This window comes from Myxocyprinus asiaticus, chromosome 35 (genome assembly GCF_019703515.2).
Source record: "Myxocyprinus asiaticus isolate MX2 ecotype Aquarium Trade chromosome 35, UBuf_Myxa_2, whole genome shotgun sequence".
NCBI classification, from domain to species: Eukaryota; Metazoa; Chordata; class Actinopteri; order Cypriniformes; family Catostomidae; genus Myxocyprinus; species Myxocyprinus asiaticus.
The window spans coordinates 18,127,665-18,147,038 of NC_059378.1; the positions used below are offsets into that span (position 1 = coordinate 18,127,665).

At 39.9% G+C, this 19,374-nt stretch overlaps 2 protein-coding genes across 3 annotated transcripts in view; both read left to right on the forward strand.

Moving 5' to 3' along the window:
- LOC127425826 (keratin, type I cytoskeletal 19-like) overlaps positions 1-12,486 on the forward strand; it is a 55,120-nt gene extending 42,634 nt beyond the window's left edge. The window contains exons 1-8 of one of the 2 annotated variants that reach the window (XM_051672113.1): positions 9,007-9,489; positions 10,479-10,561; positions 10,737-10,893; positions 11,185-11,346; positions 11,442-11,567; positions 11,693-11,913; positions 12,035-12,048; positions 12,149-12,486. In XM_051672113.1, the coding sequence (XP_051528073.1) occupies positions 9,085-9,489; positions 10,479-10,561; positions 10,737-10,893; positions 11,185-11,346; positions 11,442-11,567; positions 11,693-11,913; positions 12,035-12,048; positions 12,149-12,285 (1,305 nt within the window). In that variant the 5' untranslated portion in view covers positions 9,007-9,084 and the 3' untranslated portion in view covers positions 12,286-12,486. Of the gene's footprint in view, positions 1-9,006; positions 9,490-10,478; positions 10,562-10,736; positions 10,894-11,184; positions 11,347-11,441; positions 11,568-11,692; positions 11,914-12,034; positions 12,049-12,148 lie in introns of those variants that run through there. The other variant, XM_051672112.1, reaches the window with a different exon arrangement.
- Positions 12,487-17,157: 4,671 nt separating this feature from the next.
- LOC127425863 (52 kDa repressor of the inhibitor of the protein kinase-like) lies at positions 17,158-18,990 on the forward strand. The gene has a single exon (XM_051672153.1). It carries the CDS (start codon positions 17,158-17,160, stop codon positions 18,988-18,990), a length of 1,833 nt encoding a protein of 610 aa, XP_051528113.1.
- The last annotated feature ends 384 nt before the right edge of the window (positions 18,991-19,374 follow it).

Below are 19,374 nucleotides of genomic sequence, written 5' to 3' on the forward strand. Positions count from 1 at the left end.
TCCTATGTTAACGTATACATTTAATGCCACACACAAGGTATAGAAGTACAGGTAAAGAAAGCAAAGGAGTACAATATTCCAGATAAATGATATTAAATCTGGCTAAAGTTTAATAGCATACATGGGAATGTATACTCAAATATAGATGTGTGTGTGTGTGTGTGATTTCTAGAAATAAACAATTAAATGTAAATATGTTAATTAATTTACAGTGATAGTAAAATACAGTTGTGCTCAAAAGTTTGCATACCCTGGCAGAAATTGTGAAATTTTGCCATTAATTTTGAAAATATGACTGATCATGCAAAAAAACTGTCTTTTATTTAAGGATAGTGATCATATGAAGCCATTTATTATCACATAGTTGTTTGGCTCCTTTTTAAATCATCATGATAACAGAAATCACCCAAATGGCCCTGATCAAAAGTTTACATACCCTTGAATGTTTGGCCTTGTTACAGACACACAAGATGACACACACAGGTTTAAATGGCAATTAATGGTTAATTTCCCACACCTGTGGCTTTTTACATTGCAATTAGTGTCTGTGTATAAATAATCAATGAGTTTGTTAGCTCTCATGTGGATGCACTGAGCAGGCTAGATACTGAGCCATGGGGAGCAGAAAAGAACTGTCAAAAGACCTGCGTAACAAGGTAATGGAACTTTATAAAGATGGAAAAGGATATAAAAAGATACCCAAAGCCTTGAAAATGCCAGTCAGTACTGTTCAATCACATATTAAGAAGTGGAAAATTCGGGGATCTCTTGATACCAAGCCAAGGTCAGGTAGACCAAGAAAGATTTCAGCCACAATTGCCAGAAGCATTGTTCGGGATACAAAGAAAAACCCACAGGTAACCTCAGGAGAAATACAGGCTGCTCTGGAAAAAGAGGGTGTGGTTGTTTCAAGGAGCACAAGACGACGATACTTGAACAAAAATGAGCTGCATGGTCGAGTTGCCAGAAAGAAGCCTTTACTGCGCCATTGCCACAAAAAAGCCAGTTACAACATGCCCGACAACACCTTGACACGCCTCACAGCCTCTGGCACATTGTAATTTGGAGTGACAAGACCAAAATAGAGCTTTATGGTCACAACCATAAGCGCTATGTTTGGAGAGGGGTCAACAAGGCCTATATTGAAAAGAATTCCATCCCCACTGTGAAGCATGGTGGTGGCTCACTGATGTTTTGGGGGTGTGTGAGCTCTAAAGGCACGGGGAATCTTGTGAAAATTGATGGCAAGATGAATGCAGCATGTTATCAGAAAATACTGGCAGACAATTTGCATTCTTCTGCATGAAAGCTGCGCATGGGACACTCTTGGACTTTCCAGCACAACAATGACCCTAAGCACAAGGCCAAGTTGACCCTCCAGTGGTTACAGCAGAAAAAGGTGAAGGTTCAGGAGTGGCCATCACAGTCTCCTGACCTTAATATCATCGAGCCACTCTGGGGAGATCTCAAACGTGCAGTTCATGCAAGACGACCAAAGACTTTGCATGACCTGGAGGCATTTTGCCAAGACGAATGGGCAGCTATACCACCTGCAAGAATTTGGGGCCTCATAGACAACTATTACAAAAGACTGCACACTGTCATTAATGCTAAAGGGGGAATACACGGTATTAAGGACTAAGGGTATGCAGACTTTTGAACAGGGATCATTTCAATTTTTGTCTTTGTTGCCATGTTTTGTTTAATGATTGTGCCATTCTGTTATAACCTACAGTTGAATATGAATCCAATAAGAAATAAAATAAATGTGTTTTGCCTGCTCACTCATGTTTTCTTTAAAAATGGTACATATATTACCAATTCTCCAAGGGTATGCAAACTTTTGCGCACAACTGTACATTATAACTGTTAAACATATATGTAAAGAATTTATTTATGACACTAGTCTATGAGCAATTACACAAATGTTGGTCTGAAAAGAAGAAGAATAGCAGATTTACATAAAAATATACTTTTGTATGTATGTGTTTTTTATTTATGAATCAACATACAGTACATATACACCGATGAGCCAAAATATTATGACCACTCACAGGTGAAGCAAATAACATTGATCATCTCCTAACAAGGCCACATGTCAAGGTCTGGTTTATTAGATGGTAAGCAAACAATCAGTTCTCGTAGTCAATGTGTTGAATGCAGGAGAAATGGGCAGGAGTAAAGACCTGAGTGACTTTGACAAGGGCCAAAATGTTATGGCCAGATGACTGGGTCAGAGCATCTCTGAAACGGCAAGGCTTGTGAGGTGCACCCGGTCAGCAGTGGTGAGTACCTGCTGACAGTGGTCCGAGGAGGGATAAACCACAAACTGGCGAAAGGGTGTTGGGCTCCCAAGGCTCATCGATGTGCGAAGGCACCGAAGGCTATCCCGTCTGGTCCGTACTGACAGAAGGTCTACTATGGTATAAGTCTCAGAAAATTTTCATGATAGTTACGGGAGGAATGTGTCACAATTGCACTCTGCTGCGTATGGGGCTACGTAGCCGCAGACCGATCAGAGTGCCCATGATGACCCCTGTCCACCATCGAAAGCACTTACAATGGACACTCAATGTCGAAACTGGACCTTGGAGCAGTGGAAGAAGGTCGCCTTGTCCGATGAGTCCCGTTTTCTTTTACATCACGGGGACGGCCGTGTACGTGTGCGCAGTTTACCTAGGGACGTGGTGGCACCAGGATGCACTGTGAGAAAACGGCAAGCCAGTGGAGGGAGTGTGATGCTCTGGGCAATGTTCTGCTGGGAAACCCTGGGTCCAGCCATTCATGTGGACATCAATTTGACACGTACCACCTACCTAAACAACGTTGCAGACCAGGTACACCCCTTCATGGCAATGGTATTCCCTGATGGCAGTGGCCTCTTTCAGCAGGATAGTGCACCCTGCCACAAGGTGTTGCCCTGGCCTCCAAATTCCCCAGGACTTGAAGAATCTCTTGCTAATGTCTTGGTGCCATATACCACAGGACAACTTCAGGGGTCTTGTAGAGTCCATGTCTCGGTAGGTCGCTGCTGTTTTGGTGGCACGTGGAGGGCCTACAGCATTTTAGGTAGGTGGTCATAATGTTTTGGCTCATTTGTGTATATTAACATTTAAACATACATAAATACAAACAGTGTCATTGCAACACATTTTCATATGGAAATGTCACTTTAGTGACTTTTATCCTGCATCACTGCTTTATTCAACTCATTTTGGAAGATACTATTACTTTATCATGGTTAAAAGTTAAAATGTTAAAATTTTCTGTGGGGTTGAATGTATGGAATGTCCAAGCTGCAAATCAAAAAACCAACAAAAGCACAATAAAATGATGGAATCTTCCAAACTGGTGGTTCATAATAAAAGTGAGTGATGTTCCCCTTATGAGCAGTGTTGGGTAAGTTACTAAAAAAAAGGAATCCACTAAAAATTACTAACTACATCATTAAAACTATAATCAGATTGCCTTACTGATTACATCATTGAAAAAGTAATCACATTACTAATTACTTTACTTTGAAGTTACTTTCTAAAACACTTTTTTGTTTGTTTTTCCACTCTACAAATTCAAAATAATGTCTGTTTTCTCCTTGTTCATTGTCGCACACACTTAAGCTGTCACAGAAACACAAACAGACGTACATGTGAACATATGAATTCACAATTTAATTGCATTACACATAAATAATATTTTTTTAGGAATATTTGTAACCCAAGTAATATACTTAAAAGTAATTACTTTCATTGAAATTCAGTAACTAGATTACAGTACCTTGTCACGTGTGAAAATTCTTCTATTTTACAGTTTTCTAAATTTATATACTTTTTCCTAACACATTATTTCAGCATGTACAGTATGACTGTTATCAGCATAGAAATTTAAGTGAAAAGTTGAATTGAAAACTTTACTTACTTTACAGAATTTCTTAGTTCCTGTTGTCCCTATTTTTCTTTAATGTCAGTGTGCACTCGAGCTGGCATGCAATCTAAAGTTTGTGAAAACATGATTCATGTTATCCTAACATGATTTGAGAAAGTTCCAAAGATCTTTTGTGTTTTATATGGAAGCAAGGAAATCTATTTCGTACACATGATTTAACAATGTCATATACGTCATGTGTCATATCAACATTGATCTATACTTTTATATAGGCTACATGGAAATGCTTTTTTTTATTTATTTTTTTTTATATCACTGCAATCATTCATTAATAATGTTTTTCTCTGCACTACAATACACAATGCTGCTGATATGATCAAACCAACTTTTATAATTTATATTTAAAGCCTTCAAATGTAAAATATTATTCACTGAAAATCTTCTCCTTTGCTACTGCTCTCAAATCCCATTCTTCATTACGCATATAATTAATCCGTCATGTGACAAACGAGAACCAGTGGTGTTTGGTGTTATGACATCAAACCTGCTGTGTAAACATGCTATTGTTGTATCGGAACTCAAATGAGAATAAGATGTCAAATCTTCAGCAGAGGGGAAGATTATAAGCAATTGACTTAGTGCAGGTCATATTGGCAACAACCTTTTTTCTTTTTCTTTTTTCTTTTTTTCGGTGCTTGACATTCATGGTCACTATAAACTGTTCCAGTATGGAAAAGAGCTGAGTAAAGATTCTTCAAAGTTTCTCTTCAATGTTCACAGAAAAATAACAGCATAGGTTTGGAATGCATAAGGGTGAGTAAATAAAAGGAATTTTCTCTCAGTTTCAGTTTTTGGCTTGTTCATCTCTCCATGGTTTACCTGCCTGTTTCGGGCTCCCCCTCTTGGTCATGAGATGCTGTTATGGGTCTTGGGAAGAAATTTCACGTTTTCCAGGGGGAGGTTGTATAAGTGTTGCATTTTGTCATGTTGAAACTCTGGGACTTTAGAGGTGAGGGTCATATTAACATATAAGATACATTGCAAAATGCACAATAAAAACTGTCCTAGTAATTGATTTAATTTGTGAACAGACTGAGGGTTTCTCCTAATTAATGTTGAATATTCCCCACATCATTCATAGTTCATTACAAGCAAACATTTGCTCATTTAACATGTCCATACGTTTTTTGTAGTTGTTTGTTCAGTATAATTTTTCACATTAAAAACCCAAAGCTCTGAGTCTCATTGTATTACACAGGCTGCACTGCAGTGTCTATTCACTGGCACTATCCCACTACCAGTGGCGTATCCAGGACATTTTTACTGGGGTGGCCAAGATGGGGCACAGACCTAGTGTGGGGTGGCGATACCGGGAGAAACTTTATGAATGGCACATGATCAAAATGTGTAAATATTGCATCGCTTTGCTTCAACATCTACACATGTAGAATAAATGAATTCTTAAACTCATGTTAGCATTCACTGAATTGTTTGTATTCAATATCAGACTGTTGTTTTGACATTTGACAGTTTTCTATTCCTGTTCTATTTCAACCTATTACAGTTTCTGGGAATCTGGTTATTTTAACAAAACATCCATTTTTAAATCAGTAATTGTTTAGGAAAAGTCAGTTACACATTTTTAAGAGCTATTCTCATTGTAGAGAATTAATCTGCGTATAACATCAGGTATAGTGTATAATCATAAAAAGATACAAGTACAGGTTGTACTCAACTGATTGAGCTGTAATTCAATCAATCATTCAATCAATTATTCATTCATTTATTAGCTATAACTGCACTGTCCAGCAGAAATATTGTTAAATTGGGTACAAATCAGTGTGTGAAATTGGCTACGAGGGCTTATAGGTGTCTGTCTGGAAACCCCAAAATTGCAGATTGAGCTCTGAATACAGTAAAAAACAAACCTCTATTTACAGTGTCTACTCAGGTTTATTTTCCACATGTTCTGATAGCTTCAATAAAATAGTTAGTCAAATCATTTGCATCATTTAAGTGCAATTTGCCCTGCCACTGCATATTTAAAATGTCAAATAAGGTATAAAAACTTTGAAGATTTTATTGGTCTGACTGACCAATAATACACATAAAGAGTCACAGCACAAACACACAGGTTAGCCATATATATAACTTTAGCTATTGAACATATACATCTGTAAAACGCTTTACACACCTCCGTCATTAAATCAGAAAACATGGCATTTCATATTTCTTGTCAATATCAAGATAACATGCTGAATGTGGTGTAGGGTCTAGCTTACTCTTTAGCTACTGTAACAATGAAAAAATGTTTTCACATTCACATGGAAATTCGGGATAAATTAAACGATAGATTAGATGTACATACCTCTCAAATAACAGCTTTCTTTTTGACCACAAATCGACGTCGTCAACTCATTGGAAGTTGGAGGTAGACGCTAGCTTGTGTCAGCTTCGTGCTTCTGACTGACCATTATACTCCAGACCTGGCGCCCGCTGCCTGTGACCTGCGGCACCTGCCTGGCCGCCCGTGGCCTGCCCCTCCCCCCACTGATCAAAGATCAGCTCACACAGCTTCAGTCCCACCACTACTATAATGGTCAGAAATATAAAACTGACCCTGGGTCAGTGTGGCTCTAAATCAACAAATGACCTGAGATGTCATCTTTGATTGACAGGTGTTTCTATTGGTTCTTCGTTCTTGTGTTGATGAAATACCAATCAGTTCTGGGGTGGCCACAGGGTGGCCCAGGCCACCACAGGCCACCCCCTAAAATCGCCACTGCCCACTACTGATTGACACGGGGGCTTTGACCTGCTCCGTTTCCGACTTGGGCCGGTTCACCCCTCCTTAGACGACCTGGTGGTCCCGGGCTCCCCCAGGAGCACCATATCGATACCGAAATTAGTGCGGACACCCGATCGGCATAGAACCCCTGAGCTCAAGCGATCCACCAGACTCAGCCTCCCAGGAACTTGGATTACAGATGCACGCCACTGCGCCCGGCGAAAACACCGACGATTTGCACTCAGCGCGCCCTCTAGTGTATGAAATCAGAATATTATCTCCCTTTTTGTCTCTCACTCTTGACAGATTTAGAATAAAGAAACTCGATTGGCACACAAGCACAGTTTAATATTTCATTTAGACTTTCAGAGTAGACTACTCACATGCTACTCAACATATATATTTCTTTTCCAGATAAAATGTAATTGACCACAATTATGGTCTGTCGTCATTGTAAAGACGTCTCATCGGCAGTCGTGTGTTTAAATTATAGCCTAACCATTTCTGAATAAGGCGAACACAGTCAACAACTATAGACTACAAACAACTTAAATGTAAAAGAACAAAAGCTGCTGATGGCGAATGAAAATGTGGTTTCAGGATCAGATTTACATCTGGTGTGTCTGAGATCTTTAAAAAGGACAAATTGCATTTAATTAGATTTTATTCTTGAATAACTTGAAATATAAATCGAAAATTGTGATTAAACAAGTTACTTTACAAAGTTTGTGCATCAAAGTTACTTTAATGAGAACCTGTCTTTGGTCTCTTCTTTTCTATTCTAAACCTTTTTATTTTCTGTTATGTTTCTGGGTGGATCATTTTCATTTTTAATTGAGAAAAAGTTTGACACATTACCCATACTTTAGCTTCAGTATAATTTATCCTTACTGTATCCTAACACCTCTGTTGCACCTAAATACATGCATGTAATAAAAAATAAAAATAAAAAATAAAGTAAAATTATTCAATAAAACTTAATCATTGTTGGTGAGTCAACCAGGTTGATGCATGTGACCTGGTGAAAGGGTGGTGAAATAGCAGGAGATTATCTCATATGACACATATACATAATTAAAGTTACCAAAAGTACCACCCAGAAAGGGAAATACTGACTAAAATGTACTGAACAACAGACCTGAATGTCAAGAGCATATAGGGATGTTTTAAAATGCTAAATTACAAATGTTTAAAAAAAAAACATGGAAAGTTGGAACACTGGACACAGAACATTAGAAGTTGCACAACAACATGAAATGTAATAACTATCACCATAGGTGGCTGTATCTTCCTTCTTCAACTGACATTTGCAATGCCCACACTGAAAAACATTTGAGTGAGATCTACCTAAAAAAAAAAAAAAAAAAAAAAAAAAACCTATAGGAAACAATTTCCATGCAGAAATTGCTAGTAAATTTAACAGATCATATTTTCAAGTTCACTCTTAAACTAACTTATTCAGTGTAAAAAGTACTTAATTTTTTTTATTATTTACATTTTTCTTTTTTCTTTTTTTGCTGTATTTACAGTACCACAAAATATTTTTTTCAGTGCAGATCAAGTGTATATGTTAGACAAGCTCAGACAGTCCTCTAGGAACACATGAACATATAAATATGATTTTGAAATGCCGTTGTCGACCTTCTAACATTCTAAATCAAATTAAAAGCATGAATACAATCTGAGGTTATACCAGCTACTGTTGGTATGAAAAATAGATCAGCAGGTTCTAGGGTAAAATATTCTTCAGACACTGCAGGAGAGACAGAGCAAACAAAAACTATTTTTCATTGATTTTCATTGCAAACAGGACACAAATGTCCTCTTGGTTTCAGATTGTGAGTTCCTACTCATATCTGCAGCTTGAGAACAAATACTTGTACTTTACTGTTTCACTCTTTGAATCACTCTTTAGTTTCTGATTAGTTTATATTGCCTTTCTGCTTAATACACAACTTAAATGTTAATTTAAAAAACACACTATTCTGGAATGACAGGTTCGGCCTCATTTTTCTGACACTAATTGAAAAAGGGAGGAAAGCTGGCACAAAATTGAACACTCATGCACACACACCTGTATACACTTCATGTGTGTCATAAGCCAAGTAGTCTTATTGCACTCCCTCCATTGAAATCTTAAGGGTGAGGAGATTGCAGGAGTGCATATGAACACACAGAATGACATTCCTTTGCCGTTTCCTCACTAGGGTGGAAAACTGAATCCTAGCTCTGCTAGTGGTTGCAGCAGGGTCTGACACACTCATACACACACCCTCCCTCTCCCATCCACAATATGCAGAACCCACCTTCAAGATCCAACTACATAAGAAGACAGAGTTGGGTTCAAAGTTACCATCCTCTTCCCTGTATTTATTTCATCTCTGCATCTGCCATCCTCCCAAGGTCCCAAGACAATGCCGTCAAAGTCCATAGTCTTTCGGAGTCTAAGTGGTATGAGAGCCTCTCCACAAAAAGCCCACAGTGTGTATGGTGGTGGTTTTGGAGGAAGCACTCGCATCTCTTCCTCCTCTATGCATTCCAGAATTGGAGGAGGTGGAGGATATGGTGGAGGATTCGGTGCAGGCATTATGCCGGGAGGCTGCTATGGAGGGGATGGTGACTACATCCAGATGAACGAGAAGGCCACCATGCAGAACCTGAATGACCGTATGTCTGCTTACCTACAGAAAGTGCGCTCTCTGGAGGCTGCCAATGCCAATCTAGAAAAGCTGATTCGCGAGTACTATGAGAAGAAGGGGCCGGCTGCACCGAGGGACTATAGTGCCTACTGGAACAACATCAAGGACTTGAAGGAAAAGGTAAATTATGATTCAAAAATAATGTCTGATGTCTGAGATTCTAATGAATATGACACATAAAGGAAAGACCAAATGTAGTGCAAGTTGAAATTATTTTAGGTACTCTAAATAGATAGCTGAATGGGGCCAATCCTTAAACGTTAAAATACTCACCGTTACAAAAGTATAGCTACAAGACATAAACAATATGCATGTTAACATGATTTTAGTGTGATAAAATAACTTACTAACCTTTTCTATGTAAAGTGATTTCAAATTCTACAACTTTGTTGCCATGATGACGTAATGCCGTAAACCCTAAAACCCAAAAATGACTGTAAAAATGACGATTTAAACAACTACAGCTCAAATAATACACAAGTTTTAACAGAACAATTTAAGTAACTGCTTCACATTTCTGCATTTAACCCTCAAAAAAATGGCCCCATTTACTAGTGGTGTAGTGGACTAAAGCCCTAAACTGCTAGGCAAAAGGTTGTTGGTTCAACTCCCACAGCCACCACCATTGTGTCTTTGAGCAAGGCACTTAACTCCAGGTTGCTCCAGGGGGATGGACACTGTAAGTTGCTTTGGATAAAAGTGTCTGCTAAATGTAGAAGTTGAAATACATTTTGTGGCAATCAACATTATGCCAAAAATGCTGTCGATTCAGCTTAACTTGTATTAAAAAGAAAATATCTCTTTAAGTACTCTCAATGATGACCAAATAAAAAGGAAGGAGAATGAAAAGCATAGCTGAGAGAATACTTATAAGTTCTCAATAAAATGCGAACTGTTCCCATATTAAAGACAAGTTAAGAAATCAGAAACATTTGAGGGTTTGCAACACTGTGGCAAACTTATATTCTCAGACAGAATTTTGTTTTGATAATGGTGGATTCCCAAAAGGTCAGTTTTTCTCAGAATCTGACAATCTATGTATTATTGGAATCTTTATACTGTATATGTCTTGATTTATTACATTTATTAATTAATGTTGTACGTTACAGATTAAAACTGCTACCATCAACAATGCCAACATCCTCCTGCAGATCGACAACTCTAGGTTGGCCGCTGATGACTTCAGGATAAAGTGAGTTCTCTCAAACAATGTAGAGAACATTCCACTGCATTTAGATACAACCACAGTTTGAAGGATACAGTGCAATAGCTTTAGCTTGGTTTTACATAGATGATGGTTCATGTTTAGATCATGACTAAAATAATGATAGATGATTTCATTCCCATCCTACCTCTCCATCAATCAGATATGAGCATGAGTTAGCTATGCGGCAGTGTGTGGAGGCTGACATTGCTAACCTGCATCGCTTGCTGGACCAGACAAAACTGAAAAAGAGCGACCTGGAGATGCAGATCAAAGGCCTGAAGGATGAACTGGAATTTATGAAAAAGAACCACAAGGAGGTTTGTAGTAGTTTTCCAGTAGCAAAATCAGTTGTGTGATTGATCTGAAAGGATACTGCTATAAAGTGCAAAGGCTCATTATGAGGAGAATCTCATTACACATGATAGACAAGATCTAGTGAAGACCTGACTATGGAACTGAGTTAATATTGAAAAATGCTTTGTAAACAAATCCAAGTAAGGAAAGCCAAATCATTGTCATGCAACAGCTTAAAAACTCTTGTAATTCAGTTGTAGACTTTCATGGCTTAATATACATAAATTATTTTAACAAAAATTCATTGGTTACAGGAGTTGGCAGCACTGAGGTCTCAGCTGACAGGCACAGTGAATGTGGAGGTGGACGCTGCTCCTCAGCAAGACCTCAACAAGGTTTTGGAGGAAATACGTGCTCATTATGAGGTCATCATAGAGAAACACCGCAAAGAACAGGGAGCCTGGTTTAATGAAAAGGTCAGACTTGCTCTGTCTCTGTCTCTTTCTATTTGATTAATGACATAAAGTTCTGTAAATAACATTTTGTTAGTTTCTTTCTCTCTCTCTTATAGACAGCACAATTAAGCAAAGAGGTGGTCATCAGGACAGAGACCATACAAACCTCAAAGTCACAGATTACAGATCTGCGAAAGACTTTGCAAAGGCTGGAGATTGAGCTACAGTCTCAACTCAGCATGGTGAGATGACATAAGTCATAAGGTCAATTTTTAAACAGTAAAATTATTTGACAAGGTTTGATTTAAAAATGGATGAACAGATTTTACAATGTCTATGAATAAATGCGTTCTCATCACCCATACAGAAAGCGTCACTGGAGAGCTCACTGGCAGACACAAAGGCTAGACACAGTGCTATGCTAGCAGGCTTCCAGAAGCACATCAACATGCTGGAAGCAGAGCTGCGTCAGTTGCGGGCTAGCATTGAACAACAGGGTCTAGACTATGCAGCACTGCTGGACATCAAGAGCCGTCTGGAGCAGGAGATCGCCACCTACAGAAGCCTCCTGGAAAATCAGGACATTAAGTCAGTTTACCTTTTTATTCATAAGAGTTGTTGAGTGTCACAAGACATGGATCATGGGTCTTATGTTACATAATCATCTGAAATGACTTCACTAATGCGTATTTTCTTCTTTGTCTTCTAGGACTCAAGTGCAAGGTAATTTAAATCTCTCTTTGGGGGAATGGTCAGTTTCAGGTACTCAATCTATGTTGTACATTATGCATTAACTCTTTCTCTTTTCTCTTTCACTCTTCAGGTGGATCTCAAAATGTCCCCTCAGGTGGATCTTCAAGTGTCTCCTCAGGTGGATCTAAAAATGTCCCTGCTGGTGGACCAGCAATCCCGATAAAGCAGACCACCAACACCACCACCACACATCGTACCTACTATTAACTAAAGCCAGAGCAGCCTGCTTTTCTGAGACAATATCCAAAAACAAACACACATTTTATCACGTTTTAAGTGACACATATTAACACGTCACTTGTGGTATTGCGAACAAGGAAACCATTTTTTCGAAAAGAAAACTTGATTAAACTTTGTGTTTTGAGAAAAGCCTGCCTCTGAAAATAAAACTGTAAAAAAAAAAAAAAAAAAAAGTACAACTCTTGTGTTTCTTTTTTGTCTGAACACTATGATCTTTGTCGTGGGAGCAGAATATATTATCTTTAGAATAACCATCTTCTAATCATATAAAAACACAAATTAACTTTAATTAAATGAATGAATTAAAATGAATTCTCAGTCTAAACCATCAACAGTCAATCAACCTTATGGTAGAAGTCCATATTTAATTTCTGCGATTGAAAACAAGGCTTGGACAAATAAGGATGTCAGAGATTTTGAAAATGAGAAATCTTTTACAAATCTACAGGTAGTTTAAAACACATGTGTAAAGTTTGTAGAAATGTAATATTTCTGTGTTGGTTTCATAAATTTGTAAAAACATTCATAACATTTTCTACAAAGAAATTTATTTAATATCTTTAATGACTTTAAATCTCAACTGGTGTAATCATCAAGTAAAAGGTATTAAAATACTTTCCTTGCACATTGAATACACACGAATGTACAGAACTTCATGATTAGTTTCAGAAAAGTTTTCAAATATAGTTTTCAAGGTAAAGATTTTTTTTATTTTTTTTTTACAAATATAATTTTTTGGTCACAGATACCAAAACGGTTTCTTAGGGTTACTCCATTCTACTTGATTTTTTGTCATAAAAAAAGTCAAAATATCAGATGTTAAAAAACATTCACATGAGTCTAAGGGAGTCTTATCTGTTTGATGGTTTTTTCTCACATGACAACAATATGTTGGTTACACCATCTGACTTGAAAAGTTTTTAATGAATAATTCAAAAATTTGTAATACAACAAAATTGTTTCATTGTTTATTTTTTAGAAATAAAACCACAAGATTATTACAAACTACTTATAACATTTTAAAAATTAAAATGTATTTAGATTATAGGATCAAAAACATGTGCTGTATAATTTAAGGATTTAGCCTACAGAATTAGCAAGATACAACAAGTCAAGTCAATATTTTACCATTATAGTAAGATAATTTCTCACAGAATATATGAGGCCTAAACTCTAAAGTCTGAGTCTCGTTGTATTGCTCAGGCTGCACTGCAGTGTCTATTCACAGGTGCAATCCCACTACTGATCGACGCGGGGGATTTGACCTGCTCCGTTTCCGACCTTGGCTGGTTCACCCCTCCTTAGAGCGGCCTGATGGTGCCGGGCTCCCCCAAGAACACCATATCGATACCGAATTTAGTGCGGACACCCGATCGGCATAGTCCACTGCAGCCCATAACCCCTGAGCTCAAACGATCCATCAGACTCAGCCTCCCAGTAACTTGGATTACAGATGCACGCCACTGCGCCCGGCGAAAACACCGACGATCTGCACCGGTATTAAATAATGCATTCTAGTGGTAAAAGTACATACCACCCTCCAATGTATGAAATCAGAATATTACATTGCCATTGACAGGGTGTGCTGCTTGCTTAAAATACATGTCTCCTGATCATTCACCTGTAATGATAGTCCCATACAGTTCGCTTTATATAATTGTGATGATGACATTTTTTATGAATTAGATAAGCACCAATTCCTGGCCTTAAATATTTCATACCTGTGATTAAACTGTATTTTGCATTATTTTGTTTTAAATATTATAATAATATATTATTATGTAGATCATATAAAATATTTTATTACTAGATAATATAATAAATAACATATATTACATAAAATGTAAAGTGATTTCCTAAGAGAAAAGCTCATTGTTGGCACAGAAACCTGCATGTGCATGAACAGAGAATAATTCATATCAGTCTCATCTTATATATCTTACATGTGATCTATGTGCACATCAAACACTCAACACATCACTGAGACAGAGTGATGGAAAGAGATTTGTTTGTGGGACTATAGGACAGGAGACTATTGAACGGTGCTCTGAGTCTGAAGTAGTTCAAAATGTGTTTACTGTAATTAAAACAATTACAGATGCTGGAAAAACATGCAAAAAAATTAGTCGATGAAGGACTATACTAAAATGCACAACAACAATAAAATCAACTGCTGATGCATTTAAAGTGTAACAATTTCAGATTCAGGATATAGGATTCAGTTTGGTGTCTTCCAGAGGCTTAAGTTAATTTGTTTAGAAGAAAATTGTAAACAGGTTGTGCATCAAAGTTACTTAAATGATAATATGTATTTAACATGTGAATTTCTTTCTATGTTATTAGTATTTATTTATTTAATTATTTTTTTCTTCTTTTTTGCACAGTGAGTAACCTACAACTTTAATCAGTATAATTTTGCTGTGCTTTTTAACCCCCTGCACATACAGTATGCATGTAATTTAAAAACAGTTTAATAATATAATTTTTTTATTAATAATAATATATTTTATCAAATAAAATAAAACCCACTACTGTTGAGTGATCTTCGCAAGTTGATGCGTGTGACCTGATAAAGGGTGGTGAAACTGTCAGAGATCTTCTCACATCACTCCCAGGGAGTTACCTGTCAGACAAATCCTCTACAATCATCCACTAGCACCAAATGACATAAAATACCTGCTAACACACATACATAAAGTTTCCCAAAGATCATCACTTGTACTGCCCTAAAACACTGAAAGGGATATGATTTTTAGCCCTATCAAATTGCAAAACTTAAACACATAATATTGCACACTAATCTTCACTCAAATAAAAAGGGGCCCCTAGTCGGATGGCGAAACATTCAAGGGCAATTTCAAGTCCAAATAAGAATGCTCCCCATTTACAGTATACAGTACATGTTATGATTTATTAAGTTAATATATCAATGTTTTACAATATAGATGAAAACTGCCAACGTCCTCCTGAAGAATTAGCGGAAGATATATTTCGCATGGGGTTAGCCTTACAGGGAACCGCCACATGTGGAGCACCTACCCCAGAACAGGACTCTTAGTTCGCACATGTACTGGACCGGCAGCGAGTCTCTCTGAAAACTCGACTGCCACAGGGCTCTGAGGAAGTCAACCAGGGAACAAAGTTTATGAACACTACTGGGAATTAATGGCGCACGTCTTCAGCTCCAAGGGAGGTGGAAGGCGCTATGTGCAAGCGATACACCCGGCCAGCTATCCTGGGCTTATCCGCTTGTGTTGCGTGCCACTACCTGGGACAAAACCGGTTCCACCCGGAGGCTGTAGAACATTGCACAGGTGTTGGGTGTTGCCCAGCCCGCTGCTCTGCAAATGTCTGTTAGAGAGGCACCCCTGGCCAGGGCCCAGGGAGCCGCTATACCCCTGGTAGAGTGGGCTTGTAGCCCTACCGGGGGTGGCATGTCCTGGGCGACATATGCCATAGTTATGGCATCAATGAGCCAGTGGGCAATCCTCTGCTTGGAGACAGTGCTTCTTTTCTGCTGTGCACCAAAGCAGACAAAAAGCTGCTCAGAGATTCTAAAGCTCTGCGTGCGATCCAAATAAATGCATAAAGCGCGCACCGGACACAGCAACGACAGGGCTGGGTCTGCCTCCTCCTGGGGCAGCGCTTGCAGGTTCACCACCTGGTCCCTAAAAGGGGTGGTGGGAACCTTGGGCACATAGCCCGGTCGGGGTCTCAGGATCACGTGAGAGTATCCCGGACCGAACTCTAGACACGTTTCAATGACAGAGAACGCTTGTAGGTCACCTACCCTCTTGATGGAAGTGAGCGCAGTCAAGAGGGCAGTCTTCAAGGAGAGTGCCTTAAGCTCGGCTGACTGCAAAGGCTCAAAGGGGGCTCTCTGTAGACCCTGAAGAACTACAGAGAGGTCCCATGAGGGAACGAGGCGCGGTCTGGAGGGATTCAGCCCCCTGGTGCCTCTTAGGAACCTGATGATCAGGTCGTGCTTCCCTAAGGACTTACCGTCGACTGCGTCGTGGTGTGCTGCTAAGGCGGCAACGTACACCTTCAAGGTGGAAGGGGACAACCTCCCTTCCAACCTCTCCTGCAGGAAGGAAAGCACTGATCTGACTGCGCATCTCTGGGGGTCTTCCCGACAGGAAGAACACCACTTAGCGAACAGACGCCACTTAAAGGCATACAGGCGCCTCGTAGAGCCTACAGGCGGCCCTAGACTGAGTAATCATGTCTACCACCACAGACCACTTTGGTCCTCCGTGTCCCGTCCAAGTGCCAGACATGGAGATTCCAGAGGTCTGGGTCTGGGCACGGGTGCCAGATGGTGCCCCGTCCATGAGAAAGAAGATCCTTCCTCAGGGGAATTCGCCGGTGGGGGGGGGCTGTTGTGAGGAGCGTGAGGTCCGAGAACCACGTCTGGGCGGGCCAGTAGGGTGCTACCAGGATGACCTGCTCCTCGTCCTCCCTGACCTTGCACAGGGTCTGTGCAAGTAGGCTCACTGGGGGAAAATGCATATTTGCGAATGCCAGGGGGCCAGCTGTGTGCCAGTGCATTTATGCCGAGGGGGTCTCGGTCAGAGCATACCAGAGCGGGCAGAGGGGAGGACTCTTGGGAGGCGAACAGATGCACCTGTGCCTGTCGAATCGACTCCAAGTCAGCTGGACCACCTGAGGGTGGAGTCTCCACTCTCCCCTGAGGGTAACCTGTCGTGACAGCGACACCACAGTTCCAAGCTTGATGGTGCCTTCTGTGTGTGCTGTGCCCTGTTTCTTAATGCCAAAGAGAGAAAGCAGATGGGAGTGTTAGTCAGTGCTCCATTCACAAAATGGCACTAGAAAAGCATGGTAATAGGCAGAACAAAAGCATATCACTTAGCTGCAGTCAAAAATGCGGAGTTGTTTCTCCAGTCAGTTGAAAAACCTCAGACCCAAATCTCGGTCCTTATGGACAGTAAGAAGGAAGTCAGTATCAAAGAAAACAGGCACATACTCAAGTCTGTAGCAGAGAGTGTACTATACTGTGGTCGCCAGTGCATTGCACTTAGAGGTACATCTGAGAAGCAGCATTCTACTGGCAATCCTGGAAACTTCTTGGCCCTGATGAAACTACTTGCAAACCATGACGAGAAGCTGAAGCAGCACATGGAACGGCCAAAGCTCAGAAATGCCACCTACCTCTCGACCCAAACCCAAAATCAGATGATTGACGTGATAGGAAAGCGAATGATTCAGGCCCAGATTGTGGACGAGGTCAAAAATGCACAGATCTATACAGTCATGGCTGATGAGGTGACATCCCATAATGTAGAGCTGATGCCATTGTGTGTAAGGTTTGTGGACAAAGACCTAAATATCATGGAGGAATTGCTGGAGATTTGCTCTCTGCCACGAATCACAGGCAGCAAAAATGTCGGTGTCCAGGCTCTGATCAAGAAGGACGCACCTAAGGCAGTGTACAATGGGCATTGCCTGAACCTTGTCATTGCATGCTCCTGTGCTCTTCTGGTTGTGCACAACATGATTGACAAGATGATGTCTACCATCATATTCTTCACCTACAGCCCGAAGAGGGAACACCTACTTGTGGAGGTTGTAAATAAGGATGCACACTCTACCGGACAGAGGAAACCCCTGACTGACATATGTCGCACAAGATGGGCAGAAAGGCATGACGCCTACAGCCACTTTTATTGTGGCTTTGTCTTTATTGTTAAGGCTCTAGAAGTCATTGCAATTGGTCTCCATACAGAAGATTACAGCCAAGGTGTCACCACTGGATGGCGGGGACAGTACAAAGCAGAGGCCTATAGTCTCTTGTCTGGGCTCCAAAACTTCAGTTTCATCCTGATCTTCCTCACCATCTTTCAAGTTTTGTCCCACCTTACAGGCATCACAGTGAAGCTGCAAAGAACCTCAGTTGACATCATCGAGACATTTAGCATGGTAGATGAGGTCAAGAATATCTACAAGGAGCAACGTGAGACAATTGAGGATGACTTCAACCAGATCTACGAGCAAGCAATCAGGATGGCTGCTCAGGTCAATGTGCAGCCTACCAGTCAACCACGGGCTGCTGGAAGGCAGACACACAGAGAAAATGTACCTGCTGAAACTGTGAAGGACTACTATCATCGTAACATGGCTATACCTTTCCTAGACCATGTCATCTTGGAGTTTGAATCCAGATTTAGTCCACTATCTGTAACCGCATCAAGGCTCCTGGGTCTAATTCCGTCTATACAGTGCAACTCAGATGTGACAGTGGACATCTCTGAAGCAGTCCTACTTTACCAAGATGACTTACCTTCACCAGAGCTGATTGACCAGGAACTGAAATGCTGGAAACTGAAGTGGCAAAACAAGTCATCAGAACAAAGGCCAACTTCATGTGCTGAGGCAATCAATAAATGTGATGTGCTGATCTACCCAAACGTCTTCAAGCTTCTCAAAATAGCTTGTACTCTGCCAGTCACCTCATGTGAATGTGAACGGTCAGCCAGCACTCTCCGGAGACTGAACACATTCATGCGTAGCAGCATGGGAGAGGACCGCTTGTCATCCTTGACCCTCATCCATACACACTATGACATGGAAGTCAACCTGGATGAAGCTGTGAACATATTCTCCAAATTGTACCCAAGCAGATTGGAACTGACCAGTGTTCTCATTTCATAAGTGTCAAGACAAATACAGCAACAAGCAAAGAGGCATTGACAGAGAGACAAGAGGGTATGATGATGAGAGGAGTTGAACTTATAGTTTAATAATAAAAGGTATTCTGTTGTTAGTGTGGTCTTTAAACTTGTGAAATGTGTGTGTGTGTGTTTGGACTGAAAAAGGTGGTACATGATCTTGGTAAGTAATTTGACAACATTGTAGTAAATATTTTCGGTGCATCAAAAAGTGTGCTCGTTAAGATACCAGCAGACAAGCTAATCCAGCAGAAATAAGTGCATAAAAAGTCACCAAAATGAAGTATTTGAACCTCATAATTAAATACAAAATAAGGGGATAAACTGCAAAAAGGTCCACTTTTTGAAAAAAAGAACCCCCACTTCC